The sequence below is a fragment of the Trichomycterus rosablanca genome, chromosome 17 (genome assembly GCF_030014385.1).
Source record: "Trichomycterus rosablanca isolate fTriRos1 chromosome 17, fTriRos1.hap1, whole genome shotgun sequence".
NCBI classification, from domain to species: Eukaryota; Metazoa; Chordata; class Actinopteri; order Siluriformes; family Trichomycteridae; genus Trichomycterus; species Trichomycterus rosablanca.
The window spans coordinates 11114186-11132169 of NC_086004.1; the positions used below are offsets into that span (position 1 = coordinate 11114186).

Sequence of the window (17984 nt, forward strand, 5' to 3'; positions counted from 1 at the left end):
TTAGTTATTTAACAGTATGTTATATTAAATTAAGCGTTCCACTGCTTGTTGAGTCCATGTAAACATTGAACTTTAGACAGGACGTTTCCCAGACCGAAGCAACAGATTACCTATTCAGAAATCAGCTTTCGACTCGAGGACACCATACAGCCAGAATTACACTATATTGCCAAAGTATTCACTCAATTCAGGTGTTCCAATCACTTCCATGACCACAGGTGTATAAAACCAAGCACCTAGGCATGCAGACTGCTTCTACAAACATTTGTGAAAGAATGGGTCGCTCTCAGGAGCTCAGTGAATTCCAGCGTGGTACCGTGAAAGGATGCCACCTGTGCAGCAAGTCCAGTGGTAGCCACGTAAAATGACAGAGTGGGGTCAATTGATAAGCTCAAGAACAGTGCGTAGAGAGCTTCATGGAGTGGGTTTCCATGGCCGAGCAGCTGCATCCAAGCCTTACATCACCAAGCGCAATGCAAAGCGTCGGATGCAGTGGTGTAAAGCACGCCACCACTGGACTCAGAGCAGTGGAGACGTGTTCTCTGGAGTGACAAATCACGCTTCTCCGTCTGGCAATCAGATAAACGAGTCTGGGTTTGGCGGTTGCCAGGAGAACGGTGCTTGTTTGACTGCAATGTGCCAAGTATAACGTTTGGTGGAGGGGGAGTATGGTGTGGGGTTGTTTTTCAGGAGTTGGGCTCGGCCCCTTAGTTCCAGTGAATGGAACTGTTAATGCTTCAGCATACCAAGAGATTTTGGACAATTTCATGCTCCCAACTTTGTGGGAACAGTTTGGGGATGGCCCCTTCCTGTTCCAACATGACTGTGCACCAGTGCACAAAGCAAAGTCCATAAAGACATGGATGAGCGAGTTTGGTGTGGAAGAACTTGACTGTCCTGACCTCAACGTGATAGAACACCTTTGGGATGAATTAGAGCGGAGACTGCGAGCCAGGCCTTCTCGTCCAACATCAGTGTCTGACCTCACAAATGCGCTTCTGGAAGAATGGTCAAAAATTCCCATAAACACACTACACTAAACCTTGTGGTAAGCCTTCCCAGAAGAGTTGAAGTTGTTATAGCTGCAAAAGGTGGGCTGACATCATATTAAACCCTATTGATTAAGAATGGGAGTCACTCAAGTTCATATGCGTGTAAAGACAGACGAGCGAATACTTTTGGCAATATAGTGTACGTAGATTTTCCTGTTAATTACGAGCTCGGGTGTATAAAAATGTTCATATTAAGTTAGTCATTCTTGCATCCTGTATAAATATGCCCTGCGCTCAATTGTTTGTTTGTTTATTAGGATTTTAACGTCATGTTTTACACTTTGGTTACATTCATGACAGGAACGGTAGTTACACAAGATTCATCAGTTCTCAAGGTTATATCGAACACAGTCTTGGACAATTTAGTGTCTCCAATTTGCTTCACTTGCATGTCTTTGGACTGTGGGAGGAAACCGGAGCACCCGGATGAAACCCACGCAGACACGGGGAGAACATGCAAACTCCACACAGAAAAGACTCAGACCACCCCACCTGGGGATCTAACCCAGGACCTTCTTGCTGTGAGACAACAGTGTTACCCACTGAGCCACCGCGCCGCCCCTGCGCTCAATTAAAGGTCCACAAAGACATGGTTTGACACGTTTGGTGTGAGGAGCTGCACCGAGCCCTTAACTGAACTCTCACTTAGATCAATTGGAACACTGACTATAAGCAGGCCGTCTCATTTTCCTCTCGGAATGTGTACAAATGTCCACAGACACACTTGTGAGGATTATACTCCATATTAGTGACCACGTTTTTGAAAAAAAGTCAGATGGTTAGAGTGTCCATACATCCTGTTTTAGGGCGGACGGACCATGTTTCCATTTGCCTATCTGCAGTCCTCCTTTGGAAGCTAATCGGATGCTTGTAACAATCATATATAATTTGTCTGTAATTGGCTTACAAACAAAATATTACAAGTAGACTCTAAATGTTTTAATTTTATGTGCAGTAGACACTATCCTGACTGCCCACTTGCCCTCCTTTTTAGACTTCTGGGAGGGTCACTCTAGGTCCCTATGTATTTGGCCATGCAGTGTTCTAATTACAACTGTGTATAAAGGCCCACAAGCAAAAATATAAACACTTTGCCTACAATTATTTACATATACAGCATTTAGCAGACGCTTTTGTTTAAAGTGACAATGCAGTGTAATTGGTTTTAGGGTTGACAAATGTGTCAGTGTGGCATTGATACAGTTTGAATCAGCAACCTTTCAATCAACAGTCCAGTATCTTAGCCACTGAGCTACCACTGCTCGCTTAATTTATGGGACTGGGCAAAAGGAAGAAACACCTTGGGTAGGGTGCCAACTCATCACAGGCCATCAAACACTCACTCACCATAGCAATTTAGAGTAGTCAAACCATTTTCTGCATGTTTTAGTGGGCAGAAGGACACCAAATTACCTGTAGGAAACCCAAGTAGACATGAGCAGAACATCCCAAACTCACTACAGTGACCAGCCCCGGTTCTGGACTGCTTTGCTTGGGGGGGGCAGTAAAACCTAATGAGGGGGCATGTTGATAGTCATGTTTTTGAAGCCAGAAATATATTCAAGGCTTGATTTGTGCATGAATGATGACAGCCAAGCTATTGATACTGGCTTAAAGTGATGTATGAGGTAAAGAAATAAAAATGCATGTTTTCGAACTTAAACTTAAAACCCAATGATTAAAAAATACATGTTGATTGTGTAAATGGAGAAAAAAGATTATCTAATTGTATTTCATTTTAATACGCCCCCTTAATTAAATTGCCATTACTAATAGAACAACTCTATTTCTTGAAAGGCTTTAATACAAATTTAAGTCAAAGCTGACAAATGTACCTACACACAGACTGAGAATATTCAAACGTGGAAATGGGAATGAGTGAGAATATTTATATTATTGGGAAATTAAAATATAAAGAAAACAAAAGAATACTAATTCTGTAAAAAAAAAGTGTTTACCAGTATACCTGCCTCTCGCTCACACTAACAGAACATATACTGCCGAACTGAACTGTTTGGGGCAGTCTGCCGATTTTTATATGACTCAAAGAGCCAATCAGGAATAAGCAAGGAAATATCTTCACACTGTAAAACAAAATGCATTTTTGTGATTGGTTCAGAGATAATTTTAAAAATAGCCATTGCTTGCATTGTGCTTGGGGGGGCAAAGACACAATTTGGGGGGGCAAAGACACAATTTGGGGGGGCAATGCCCCCCTCAGCCCCCCCCTAGCGCCGGCCCTGACAGTGACCCAAGGTAAAGGTAAAACCCAGGTCACCGGGACACATGTTGCCGTATCACTGTACTTCCAATAATTTTGAACAACTGCTTTATACCGATCAGGGTTGTGTGGGTCCATCAGCACCCAGACACACTGGACACAAATCCATCACAGGTCAACACACTTACTCATAGTAGCAGATGAAAGTACTCACTCATCCTTCTGCATGATTCAGGCACTGGGGTGAAACCAGAATACTGTGAGGAAACCCATTTTGCTGTTACTTTTAGTTTACCAGCCTCAGTTGTGTCACTTTATAACACCCTAGGTAAGCTTGTTGGAAATACCATTTACAAACCGTAAACATGGAGTTGCATCCTCTCTGGTCCTCGCATCTACTGTATAACATCCTCCACTATTCTAAGATGTCTTTCCACACGATTTTGGAACGTGGTCTGTGCATATTTATTAACATTCAGGTATTGTTGGACAAAAAAGCAGTGTTCTGATTCATGTTCTAGTTCATCCTAAAGGTGTTCAGTGGGGTTGAGGTCAGTGCGTTGTGCAGGTCGCTGTAGTTCCTTTTATGGTAAATTTGTCGAATTACTTACTACTACACATTTCTTTAATTAAAAAAAATAAAGTATTACCATGGCAGCAAACGTTTATTCAACTTTAGTGGTAATAAATATTACTATTTATTATTATAATTATTATTACTTTAACATATTAAGAGAATCTCAGTCCTTACCCTTTCTGTCTATATTGGTGCATGCACAATGTGATAAAGGTTTGTTCTTTAATGTCTTTAATAAAAAACAGCATTTTATTACACAAGAACAAAATTCTAAAATTACCATTTATTTAGGAAAATATTTATTGCAATTTACAGCTCACATTATGTTTATTATTCTTATCCTAAACTAATAAATACAAAAGAAACAATTATTACAGATTGCTAAAAATGTGAAGTCATTTCTTAAATGTACAAAGATTCTTCCAATACACTATATTTCTTCTCCAGCAGCAACGCTTTATCTTTATAATCCCAAATAATGAAGAGATGGCAACAAGTGTCATCAGGTCAGTCGAGCTCAGTTGCTTTTTACCATTCAAGTTTTTGCATCCATTTTCTTCAACAGCACTCAGTTAACTATCAAGACCTCAGCGGGGCATCATTATCATAAACATCTGGAATAACATAAAAGTAACCAATATGAATTTACAGTATATTTTAAACAAAATATTCATCTCTCTTAAATTATGTTTTCTGTTTAATTCTGGGGGTAAATTGGTTCTTAAATAAAAGATTGGGGCATTTAATATATTTTAACATAATATAGTGATGATTGGCACTTGGGTAGTGTGATGGTCTATTTCGACCAGCTGGGCATCCACACGAACATGATTGGCAATGTCTGAAGGTGAAAATGGCAGAAACCTTAAAACAGACCGGCCCTACCCAGTGTATTTCTGCCTTACCCAGTGTTTCTCGATGGAACCGGACTCGCCACAACTATATATAATTTGGCATGCTTGGTTACTAATGAATAAATTAATTAAAATACTGCCATCTGTCTGGAATGCAGGTAAAATCAATGTTCAGAATTGAAGAGTCTGCAAAATATCCAAAATATCCAAATGCAAATGTGAGGTGATGTAGTACATCAGCAGTATAATTCTGTTAAAGTCACATACCTGGCATGTGGTCAATATCATCATATATTTCATTTTCCCTGAAACATTAAAAATATGAATGTTTAAATACGTCACAGTAAAAACATGTATTAATATTAATAATATTAATAATAATAATAATAATAATAATAATGACACATACTCAAGTAAAAGGTAACTTCTTGGCACGTAGCCATCTGAAAATAATGAAAAAAATAAAGATGGTAAAAATGTATCAAATTTTCTCATTAATATGTTTGTTAAACATACAAATACTTATAAATACATATAATTTTATGTATGTATGTATGTATATATATATCTTTTTTTTTTTTATGCATTTTCTCCCCATTTTCGACCCGATTTAGCACACTCAATTTGTCTTCCGCTGCTGAGGGATACCAGACTGCATCCGAGGAGAGCGCGTTGCTGTACACGCCCCTTCTGACACGTGCACAGCCCTCCTCTTCTCGCCCCTGCATTCTGCACAGGCGTCTCTTCCGCCAATCAGTGTCCTTACACAGCGTATGCATTAAGGATTTATTTCTCTTACACTTTTCTAGCTTATGTACTTTATTTTGAGTGTTAAATATTTGGCCAGAGGTCAGCTGTAACTACTTGTGCTGTCATGAATGTAACCAAAGCGTAAAACATGACGTTAAAATCCTAATAAATAAATAAATAAATGAATATGGTTTTACACAAGAGGGCACATAGTACATACATTTGCCCTGTTGATTGCGGCAGAGGACTTTCTTCTCACTAGTCTGCTGAATGACTTCCAGAATTTCTCCTCTCAGCACGGTCAGGTCCTTCCCACCAGCCTTCTTGATGTTGGCATTCGGATCCACCATCATACAGCAAAGAACTTTGGTAGGCCCCTCGAACTACATTATTTGCAAAACAGCACAACGCACAACACAATTTTTTAATGTATTTTCTGATCGTAAACAGGTCGGTGTTTGGAAGAGGAACATTATGGAGTATTACAAATATAGGAATGCACCTTAAACTTTTTCCTGAATTCCTTCTCCTCCTTCTCCAGCTTTTTGCTCTTTCTAGGATCCAGGCTGGAAAGTTAAAGGTTTGAGAGGAAAAATAAAACAATTATCATGTGGCACTTTTTCCATTCAGTGGAAAAGTAAGACTTTACTAGCATTATTGGCACCCTTGGTAAATAAATAATCTAGCAATTTTGTTTATGCCCTTTTATCAAACATATGTAGTAAGCTATATAGGCTCACAAGCTCACAAGTTATATGGAATCACTTCGTATTTATACTTTATTTATTTAAAATGCCTGTTTGTGTTGTTGAGATTTTAGGGAAGATATGTAGTACTTGTTTAAAATATGCATTTATATCTAATAATATCTAATAAATATCACACTGCCTTTTGCCGGCTTGCCTTCTTTCCATAGTGCATCCTGGTGCCATGTGTTCCCCAGGTAAGCGACGCACACGCACCTGGTCATCCACATAATGTAAAAGAAAACGTGATTCATCAGACCAGGCCACCTTCTTCCATTGCTCCGTGGTCCAATGCCAATGCTCACGTGTCCATTGTTGGTGCTTTCGGTGGCGGACAGGGGTCAGCATGGGCACCGTGGCTGGTCTGCGCATGGAACCAGCATTAACTTCTTCAGCAGTTTGAGTTACATTAGCTCATCTGTTGGATTGGACCACACGGGCCAGCCTTCACTCCCCATGTGCATCATTGAGCCTTGGCTGCCCATGACCCTGTCGCCGGTTTACCACTGTTCCTTTCCTGGACCACTTTTGATAGATACTGACCACTGCAGACTGGGAACACCCCACATTTTTCCTGCTTCTAACACATCAACTTTGAGGATAAAATTTTCACTTGATGCCTAATATAGCCCACCCACTAACAGGTGCCGTGATGAAGAGATAATCAGTGTTATTCACCTCACCTGTCAGTGGTCATAATGTTATTCCTAGTGATTATCACTAATGAAATGTTCGAACTTGCATTACTGTATATATCAACTAGATTCCCAAGGTTTAATTAACTAGTAAACCAAAGTAAACCAGGCTAACAATCTTACAACCAAGTCTTTATGGTAAGGAACTGTGTGCGTTTCTTTCTTCTTTTTTTTTTTTTTACCAAGGATATTGTGTTGGATAACTTGCTGCAGGGTTTTTACATTTGTTATAAGCCTAATAACCATAAAGACATAGACATTACTGTTATTACCCATCCTCACCAAGGCTGCCAACAACTCTGTAGCTAACAGTATATAAATGATGTCAGAATCAATGATACGAAACAAAGCTTCATTTTTTAAGCCTGACGCAGAAAATGGAAAATTTTAATACATCTTATATCATGAATTATTCATATCATCTAAGTACTAATACATAAAAAGTATATCCTTATATTATCACTAATGAAATGTTCGAACTTGCATTACTGATCTAGAATTAATTGCTGACATATCTAAATGTAAGAACAAAAGGGTTCATGTGACTCTTAAGAGGAAGAAGTATGTATGTGTGCTGAGGGCTGACATTTTCTTGACCCTAACTGTCTTAATAATAAGCATCAAAAAGGGAATTAAGGGGAAGAGGTTCCTGAAAGTAAAAGGTTTGAAAGTCTAGTCTATATGAAACTTCCTTTAGCAAAGATGACTTTTTCATGAATTTAGTGGTACGTGAGAGAAACAGCTTAGTCAGGCATTCGTTATCGCCCTTACCACATGAGCATATTGGGGCCCAAATAACGTCAGTCCTCAGGGAGGGGGTCAACTGTCACTCTTTGTGAGTGTTAACGCCTGAGTAACGCCCAAGAAAACGGATGATATGAGCATATGGTATAAATACAAGTGTATATGCTTTGGTTCGGGGCATTTTCCTATGCCTACAGACCTGGTTGGTTCGATAGACCTACTCTGTTGGTAAGAAGGTGCCCTGTTGCAACAGTTTGTTACTTTGGTTAATAAATTGATTTCATTTGCATTATTCCATTGTGTAGTCTGATTTTATTCTGAGTGTCTTTGTCTAGGTTCTGGGATTCTTTTCCACCACAAGCCATAACCATGAAGTTATTTATTAACAAGGAGAGCGAGGGAAACAGAGGATAAATTATATCCAGCTATTATTTAACCAGGAAACAGTCATTGGCCGCTCACACTAGATATTTTTTACTGTTCTATCTAAGTAGTGACAGATACAATTCAAAGAGAATATATTCTAAACACATAATGTGCTGTTATAGCCTTAAAACAAAAATAACTTTTTGAACATAAGGTTATTAACTCTAAAGTTGATTTTATTCAGTTAAAGTCTTTATTTACTATCCAAGCTGCACAGTTTTAAGTCAGTAACCTACAGTATTACATTTCTTTAAGATCCACTAAAAAGTGTAAGCTAGGACCCTCTTCCTTACAGTGTATCAGTCTGGACATACTCAATTCCCCTGTACAATCTAACAGACTCTGCTGGTTGCACGACCCTTGTCTGTCTGTATTTTTCCACCAGACCAGGACGTCTCAACCATACAGATTTCATAGTTACTTAATCAGCTACTTAAGATAGTAATAACCATCTAGTATCATCTTTTTACATCAGGCAGAGCCAAGTGTAGTGATAGCTCAGTGGTTAAGGTACTGGACTAGTAAGCAGAAGGTTGCCGGTTCAAGCCTCGCCACCACCAAGTTGCCACTGTTGGGTCCCTGAGCAAGGCCCTTAACCCTCAATTGCTCATCGTGTTCCGCTCATTGTGTAAGTCGCTTTGGATAAAAGCGTCTGCTAAATGCTGAAAATGTAAATGTAAATGTAAGTGTGCCTTGGCCAGTGGGCTAGTTTACAGCTGTTAGGTGCCAGCCAAGGAGAGTGTGTAGAGATTGTACATGTGAAAAATTAAGAAGTGAACGTGAGTTCCTGATGTATTTATACATCTGTACATGCTTAATTGTATACTACTTTTACAAATTACATGTAATATTGTAATTTAATCATATAATAGTGTAAATTAAGAGTCCGAGAGTGAATCCCACTTGTTTTAGCTAGCTTTCTAACTGGCATAATTTAACCAAAGACTTGATTAAATAATACAAATAAAACAATGCTGGGGTATTAATACTCTGATTTAGAGTACAGTCAAGAGTAGAACACAAGATGACAAGAAAAATAGACCTATCAGAATAGTACCAGCAACATTGCTGGTGCACTTATTTGACATACTGTTTAATGCTGTCCTATGTTGGTTTGAACTGCCAGTTTTGTAACTGTTCTGGTTAATTCATAAATGTGCAGGCGCCATCAATCAGCCAGCAGAGGTCGTAATTGCATTAGTCATGACAGAGAGACCCCATCCGGCTTAGTCCCACCCATATGAACAACAGGCCAATCGTTGTTCATGTGGCCGCTCGGCCTCGGCCGGCAAGGCAGAGCTGAGATTCCATACGATGTATTCAAGATCCCAGCTCTGGTTCCAGCGTGTGTTTTTACCGCTGCGCCACCTGAGCGGCGTAAATTTTTTTTTATTTAATAATATTTTTAACCCCTTTTTCTTGTTTTTCAAATTTAGCATAGTGTAGAACCCAACCAATTCCATCTTATTACACAGCATTCATAACCCCATTCCTTACTCCAGTCTTTCCCACCCAGCAGAGTGGAGGCCAATTATGCCTGCTAGGGCACCCAGCTGACAGGTAGCAGAGCCGAGATTCAGACCCAGGAGCTCAGAATCTCTGCGCTGGTACGCAACTGGGTGCCCCCGTCTGGTTTATTTGAAACATCTTTACCATTCTGGTTAAGAGTCTGACAAATTCACTGAATAAAAATATTTTATGACTAATAAAGCTGTAGCCTAGTGGTTAAGGCACTGGACTAGTAATCAGTAGGTCGCTGGTTCAAGCCTCACAACTGCCAGGTTGCTGCTGTTGGGCCCTTGAGCAAGGCCCTTAACCCTCAATTGCTCAGACTGTATACTGTCACTGTAATGTAAGTCGCTTTTGATAAAAGTGTCTGCTAAATGCCTAAAATGAAAATGAAAATGAAATAATAAAAATCAAGCAGCAGTAGTGAAATGTAACTAGTTAATCATGTATTATGGGGTTAAAGAGCTGCATATCTGTCTATATAAATATGTGCTGTATATAATATATAAAAATGCACTTAAGCTTCTGAAAACAAATCGTCATACTAACCTGTTATCTATTATATTTCAAGTAATTAATTACAGACATGAAGAATCATTTATTACACGTACCATATCTCAGGTGGGGGGAGGGGGAAGTCCTCTGATACATTATGGTCTACATCATCATATACCTCTGAGAAAGGAAAAAAGCACATTACATTCATTCATGATTTAAATGATACTGGTGACTGAATATTCCCAAATGTTTTAATCACTTACCACCACTCAAATTTAGGCTGCTGCAATATAAAAAACACAACACAGTGTTACAAAAAAGCCTTTGCTTATTATAAGTAACTTAAAAGTAAAAGTAAGAAGAAAATCACTGTTTAGTTTATATGACCTGTTCAGTAGGTCTGAACCGATATCATCATAGACGTCTTCGTCCGTGCTGACAGGAGCAGGGATGGAGAAAGGGGCTGCTTCCTTACGTAGTTTCCGTTTTACTTCTTCATAATCCACATCCACACAGGTGTTACTGATATAGCCATCTAAAAAAATCAGATTAGACACAGCTGTATGAAAAGCATTCAGTTTACCATATTCCAGCTAAATATGGAATCAGTGCTCCTGGGCTTCTTGTTTAAAAATGCTTTCTGTTTTAACATGTAGAGGGTGGCATGGTGGCTTGGTGGCCTCACAGCAAGAAGGTCCTGGGTTCGATCCCGAGGTGGGGCGGTCCGGGTCCTTTCTGTGTGGAGTTTGATGAATCTTGTGTAAATAGTAACTACCTGTCCTGTCATGAATGTAACCAAAGTGTGTAAAGCATGACGTTAAAATACTAATAAATAAATAAAACATGTAGAGACGTGTGCTAGAATCTAACTGTGTCATCTTATTTATTAAAAAAAAAACAGGGCTTCAACCTTGGACTGCTGTTTACTTTAACTATAGTAGGGAAATGTTTACTGTGGAAGCACTTCGCTCTGGATAAGAGTGTCTGCTAAATGAAAATGTAAAATGTAAATGTAAGCCTAACCAGGTTGAATAATACTGTATTTAAACAGAATAGCTACTGTGATATAAACTGTATAGAGGAGCTGTATGGAAAAAAGCCTACATTTACATTTACAGTATGGCATTTGGCAGACACTTTTATCTAAAGTGGCAGTGGTCAAAGGCCCAACAGTGGCAACTTGATAGTGATGAAGCTTGAATGTTATATTATTAAACATATAAATACAGAATACATGAATAATATACACCAATCAGGCATAACATTATGATCAACTTTCTAATACTGTGTTGGTCACAATTTTGCTGCCAAAACAGCCTTGAACCGTCAAGGCATGGACTCCACTAGACCCCTTAAGATGTGCTGTGATATCTGGCACCAAGATGTCAGCAGCAGATCCTTTAATTCCTGTAAGTTGTGAGGTGGGGCCTCCATGGATCGGACTTGTTTGTCCAGCACATCCCACAGATGCTCGATTGGATTGAGATCTGGGGAATTTGGAGGTCAAGTTGACACCTCAAACTCATTGTTGTGCTCATCAAACCATTCCTGAACCACTTCTGCTTTGTGGCAGGGTGCATTATCCTGCTGAAAGAGGCCACAGTCATCAGGGAATACTGCTTCCATGAAAGGGTGTACATGGTCTGCAACAGTGCTTAGGTAGGTGGTACGTGTCAAAGTAACATCCACATGGATGGCAGGACCCAAGGATTCCCAGCAGAACATTGCCCACAGCATCACACTGCCTCCGCCGGCTTGCCTTCTTCCCATAGTGCATCCTGATGCCATGTGTTCCCCAGATAAGCGACGCACACACACCCGGCCATCCACATGATGTCAAAGAAAATGTGATTCATCAGACCAGGCCACCTTCTTCCATTGCTCTGTGGTCCAGTTCCGATGCTCACGTGCCCATTGTTGGTGCTTTGGGCACCCTGACTGGTCTGCGGCTATGCTGCCCCATACGCAACAAACTGTGATGCACTGTGTATTCTGACACCTTTCTATCAGAACCAGCATTAACTTCTTCAGCAATTTGAACTACAGTAGTTCGTCTGTTGGATCGGACCACACGGGCCAGCCTTCGCTCCCCGCCTGCATCAATGAGCCTTGGCCGCCCATGACCCTGTCGCCAGTTTACCAATGTTGGTGGAGGAGTCTGGTGCTGAAGTAGCTGGTTAGAGACCCTACAGACTCGTGCAGTGGATGTGCGGTTTTGTCCTTCATGAATGACATCCTCCTTTCTACCACCTCCTCCACAGATTCGACAGGACAGTCCAAGACAGAGCCTGCTCTCTTGACCCATCTTAACAGTGGCTGACATACTCCAAAGGACCTCACTTTTTTCTAGCTTTTTACTGAGTAACATTGTGTAATTTAACAGTTTACTTTGACAGAAAGGTATGCAGGGCACCTATTTGGAACTCTAGTAAATTAGCTTCTAGTTTTAGATTAACAGACACGTGTAGTGTAAATAAGGAACTTACATTCCCCATTCATGTTTCGAGCCAGCCATTTCCCCTCTGGGTTGTTCTTCACACGAACGATCTCCACACACTCTCCTTGGTGTACACGCAAATCGTTCTTGCCGCCCTGCCAGTCCTCCCTCACCCGAGCGATGTGGAGTACCTCTTCTTCTTTTGTCAGCTAAAGCAGGTGCAAGCAGTCACATGATTAAATGAAATTGCACAGCAATATTAAATGAGCATAAGAATATTAACAATTAATTAAAAATTGTGAAAAAGGAGTAGGAGTTTTTCTAATATAAAAAGTGATACAATACATTTTTCTTTTTATTTATTTATTTATTTTAAATGTATTTTGTCCTTTCATTTTCATGCTTTATCACTTTTTTATCCTTACCAGGGTCCAGTGGGCACAATGCAGTAATACACCCAGACAGCATGCCAATAACCCTGGACAGGATGCCATTCCAATGCTGGACCTCGTATATTTTCCATGTCTGCACGTCTGTAAGTAGACGCCAGACCGGCCAATAGCACAGCTGGGGATTCTAACCCAAATGGGGCACAAGACAGGAAGATGCCCAGCTGACCAATAATGCCACTGAGCCTCTGCATGTTTTTGAAGGTGGGAGAGGAAAACCACAAAGATATGGAAGGATTAAAACTCTATGCAACACCTGCTCTACCGGTTCTGCCAGGGTTTCGGCAAATCACACAAATATGGTCATTTTTCTGGTTTAATACGAACCAGAACCTCATTAATGCTATATCACAAAAGTAAATTAAACATTGATTGAAAAAAACACGTATGGTGTATGAAATTAGGATTTTTAAGTGGTGAAAACTTGTATAATAGAGATTATAATAAATGTATAATAATGATTATTAATTAAAGAATAATTAAGGGGCAAAAGATTTAAAAGTATATACACCGATCAGCCATAACATTAAAACCACCTACACACACTGTCCATTTTATCAGCTCCACTCACTGTAGAGAAGCACTTTCTGACTGTAGTCCATCTGTTTCTCTGCATGCTTTGTTAGCCACCTTTCATGCTGTTCTTCAATGGTCAAGACTCTCCCAGGACCACCACACAGTAGGTATTATTTGGGTGGTGGATCATTCTCAGCACTGCAGTGACACTGACATGGTATCCCCCGTGGGCAGCGTCCTGTGACCACGGATGAAGGTCTAGAAGATGACCAACTCAATCAGCAGCAATAGATGAGCAATCGTCTCTGACTTTACATCTACAAGGTGGACCAATTAGGTAAGAGTGTCTAATAGAGTGGACAGTGAGTGGACTCGGTATTTAAAAACCCCTTCAGCGCTGCTGTGTCTAATCCACTCATACCAGCACAACACACACTAACACACCACCACCATGTCATTGTCAGTGCAGTGCTGAGATCATCCACCACCTAAATAATACCTGCTCTGTGGTGGTCCTGACCATTGAAGAACAGGGTAAAAGCAGGTTAAAAAAGTATGTAGAGAAACAGATGACTACAGTCAGTAATTGTAGAACTACAAAGTGCTCCTATGTGGTAAGTAGAGCTGATAAAATGGACAGTGAGTATAGAAACAAGGAGGTGGTTTTAATGTTATGGCTGATCAGTGCTGCGTGTGTCTTTTAACACTTTTTTAAAACAAAATTACAAAATGTCAATGTTGTACATGAAGACATAAAATGTTAATGATATTTAATGACTGGATAATAACTGGATAAATTAGCTGATTCACAAAAACCTACTTTGAATTTTTTCCGGTACTCGTTTTCTTTTTTCAGCCTCTCTTTTTGCTCTCTTTTTTCCAGTTCTTGTTTTAGTTTGTGTTCCTTTTGTTTTTTTCTTTCTGGGACAGGAGGCTGCTCCATTTCTTCCAGACTGCAATTTAACACAGCAAATAAAAAAAGTGAAATCTGTTGCTGGAAAAAAAACACAGATCTTGTATTATATCACATATGATATTTAATATGACTCATAAACAGATAGTAGTGACTTACTCTTCAATGTGTTCGTATATTTCACCTCCATCACTATCCTAAATACCCAAGCAAGAACAAGCAAAACACATCGAGTATGTTTAATAAAGAAAATGAAATGACATTCAGAACATTCAGAAAAAAATAAAGAATATGAATTTCTGAAAGTAATCTGGGTGGCTCGGTGGGTAGCACTGTCACCTTACAGCAAGAAGGTCCTGGGTTCGATCCCCAGGCGGGGCGGTCCGGGTCTTTTCTGTGTGGAGTTTGCATGTTCTCCCCATGTCTGGGTGGGTCTGCACCGGGAGCTCCGGTTTCCTCCCACAGTCCAAAAACATGCAGTCCGGTTAATTGTAGGTGACTATAGGTAAATGGTAGGGATGTAACGATGCACCACAAGACCGATAACCGATTTAAAAATTCCACGATTCAAATCGATTTGACATGAAAAATTTAAACAGCAGAGGACATGGGGCCGCTCAGGTGGCGCAGCGGTAAAAACACGCTGGAACCAGAGCTGGAATCTCGAATACATCATATCGAATCTCAGCTCTGCCTACCGGCTGAGGGTGAGCGGCCACATGAACAAGGATTGGCCTGTTGTTCAGATATGGGCGGGTCTAAGCCGGATGGGGTCTCTCTCCCATGACTGGTGCAATTACGACCTCTGCTGGCTGATTGAAGGCGCCTGCACAGAGATGAGAAAAGAGTGCTCTCAGGGTGTGTCCTCTCCGTACACAACGCTGAGCTGCACTACACTCATCAAAATGTAGATGATAAAATGCATACGGCATGCTGCCCACGTGTCGGAGGGGGTGTGGGTTAGCTTCGTTCTCCTCAATCAGAGCGGGGATCGGCATTGGTGGAGAGAAAGCATGATGCAATCGGGCAATTGGACGCGCTAAAAGGGAGAAAAAGGGGAGAAAATGCATAAAGAAAATATATATATTTTAAAACAGCAGAGGGCACTGGCGCTGTACACCTTGCCTGGTTGACGTCACTGGAGCTATAGGCCTGGTTGCCAGATTCGGGTTTTCCCAGCCAAATTGGGCTTAATTTAAAATTGTATTGCATAGTGTGTACCTACCTCAGAAATAAAAGGGCATACAGTATTTTATTTTATTTAATTAAGAGAAATAATAAAAGGAAACTGTCATAATTTGTCTTCAATTTAAGTTTATAAAAATTGGGAAAAATCGTATCGTGAACCCAGTATCATGAATCGCATTGCATCGTGGGTAGAGTGTATCGTTACATCCCTAGTGAATGGGTGTGTGTATGTGTACGTGTGTGTATATATGTGTCTGCCCTGCAATGGACTGGCGCCCCGTCCAAGGTGTTACCTGTGTGCCTTGCGCCCATTGAAAAAAACTGGGATAGGCTCCAGCACCTGTTAGCCCCGATTGGATAAGCGGTTAAGAAAGTGAGTGAGTGAAAGTAATCACTGCAGAAAGACACTCACATCATCAGCCTGAGATGAGAAACTTCCCGTCCATGATTCTGTATAAGCACAAGATAAACATAGTTAGAGGAATTTTCATTTCCCTCTTACCTTTCACAGTCACATGTATTTATTATAGTTTCTGCTTTTTAGGCAGCTGCTGTGGTTTTGATCACATTTTCTAAGAAATGAGAAATGATTTTTTAAAAATGGGAAATGCTTTTATTCAGTAAATGGTAAAACAAGTCGGGGGGGGGGGGGGGGGGGGGGGGCAAACACTGGGAAACAGACACCCTACAATATCTTCTGTAAAGCCTTAATAGAAGAGTAAATGCTATTATAGCCAAAAAAGACTGCATCTTTTCACTTGCACAAGGCGAGTTCATATGCCTTGTCAGCATTATTCCTCAACTCTGCACAGTCAGATGGCAGAGCTGAGATTTTTTTATAGGTACCAGGCATTATGATGAGCTACAGCCTTAATAAATTGCTTAAGTTAAACTCAGTGTGAGCAGATACACCAATCAGCCATAACATTAATACTACCTCCTTGTTTCTACACTCACTGTCCATTTAATCAGCTTCACTTACCATATAGAAGCACTTTGTAGTTCTACAATTACTGACTGTATTCCATCTGTTTCTCTGCATGCTTTGTTAGCCCCCTTTCATGCCGTTCGTCAATGGTCAGGACCAAGGACGGATTAAGGATAGTCTGGGCCCCTGGGCAAAGAGTTGCCACTACAGAGCAGGTATTATTTAGGTGGTGGGTCATTCTCAGCACTGCAGTGACACTGACATGGTGGTGGTGTGTTAGTGTGTGTTGTGCTGGTATGAGTGGATAAGACACTAGACACAGCAGTGCTGATGGAGTTTTAAACACCTCACTGTCACTGCTGGACTGAGAATAGTCCACCAACCAAAAATATCCAGCGCCCCGAGGGCAGCGTCCTGTGACCACTGATAAAGGTATAGAAAATAACCAACTCAAACAGCAGCAATAGATGAGCAATTGTCTCTGACTTTATATCTACAAGGTGGACCAACTAGGTAGGAGTGTCTAATAGAGTGGACAGTGAGTGGACACGATATTTAAAAACTCCAGCAGCGCTGCTGTGTCTGATCCACTCATAGCAGCACAACACACACTAACACACCACCATGTCAGTATCACTGCAGTACTGAGAATGATCCACCACCTAAATAATACCTGCTCTGTGGTGGTCCTGTGGGGGTCCTGACCATTGAAGAACAGGGTGAAAGCAGGCTAAAAAAGCATGCAGAGAAACAGATGGACTACAGTCAGTTATTGTAGAACTACAAAGTGCTCCTAAATGGTAAGTGGAGCTGATAAAATTGACAGTGAGTGTAGAAACAAGGAGGTGGTTTTAATGTTATGGCTGATCGGGCTGATTTAGCCCCTAGTTCTGCATAGCCAAGGGGAGTTTGCCCCGACTGACACAATCAATTTTATCTTGTTGTTTATGCAACTCAATTAAATGTCATTAAAAGAAATCACATACAATAAAAATGGCTGCACAGATCAGTAGCTAATATTATGTATGAAATATTATGTTGGTTACCACCGGAAGGCAGCTTTGGAGGAGGTGGTGGAGGTGGGGGCAAATCAATGTCATCATACGTGTCCTGTTCATGCTCAGTGTGTCTAAACAAGACAAAAACATAGAAACAGAGTGTTTATCAGGATAGATCTGGTCTCTAAATATAAAAAATAAAATGTTGAAACATCTCATTTCATGCTGATATTTTTACAGTTTACAGAATGATATACAGTAGTATCTTGAAACTCAACATCAATTGGTTCTAGGAGTGGCGTTGAGTTTAAAAGGTGTTGAGTTTCAAGGTATTTTTTCCCATAAGGATGTATGGGAAACCTGTTACTACGTTCCATGGTCATGTGGACTTGCATATATTTTAGGCTAATGTAAAATAATGGGGTTGTTTTTGACACTTATACACTGAAAATAACACAAATATAAGATAAAAACACTGAAATA

At 40.4% G+C, this 17984-nt stretch overlaps 1 protein-coding gene across 2 annotated transcripts in view; it reads right to left on the reverse strand.

Moving 5' to 3' along the window:
* Positions 1-4169: 4169 nt before the first annotated feature.
* Positions 4170-17984, reverse strand: part of si:ch73-40i7.2 (FYN-binding protein 1) — a 30969-nt gene continuing 17154 nt past the window's right edge. Inside the window, exons 4-16 of one of the 2 annotated variants that reach the window (XM_063012797.1) lie at positions 17553-17632; positions 15988-16025; positions 14547-14584; positions 14295-14427; positions 12559-12718; positions 10460-10607; positions 10336-10355; positions 10186-10249; positions 5957-6020; positions 5675-5837; positions 5114-5147; positions 4972-5009; positions 4170-4464 (exon numbers count right to left, since the gene is read on the reverse strand). In XM_063012797.1, the coding sequence (XP_062868867.1) occupies positions 4430-4464; positions 4972-5009; positions 5114-5147; positions 5675-5837; positions 5957-6020; positions 10186-10249; positions 10336-10355; positions 10460-10607; positions 12559-12718; positions 14295-14427; positions 14547-14584; positions 15988-16025; positions 17553-17632 (1015 nt within the window). In that variant the 3' untranslated portion in view covers positions 4170-4429. Of the gene's footprint in view, positions 4465-4971; positions 5010-5113; positions 5148-5674; positions 5838-5956; positions 6021-10185; positions 10250-10335; positions 10356-10459; positions 10608-12558; positions 12719-14294; positions 14428-14546; positions 14585-15987; positions 16026-17549; positions 17633-17984 lie in introns of both variants that reach the window. The other variant, XM_063012796.1, reaches the window with a different exon arrangement.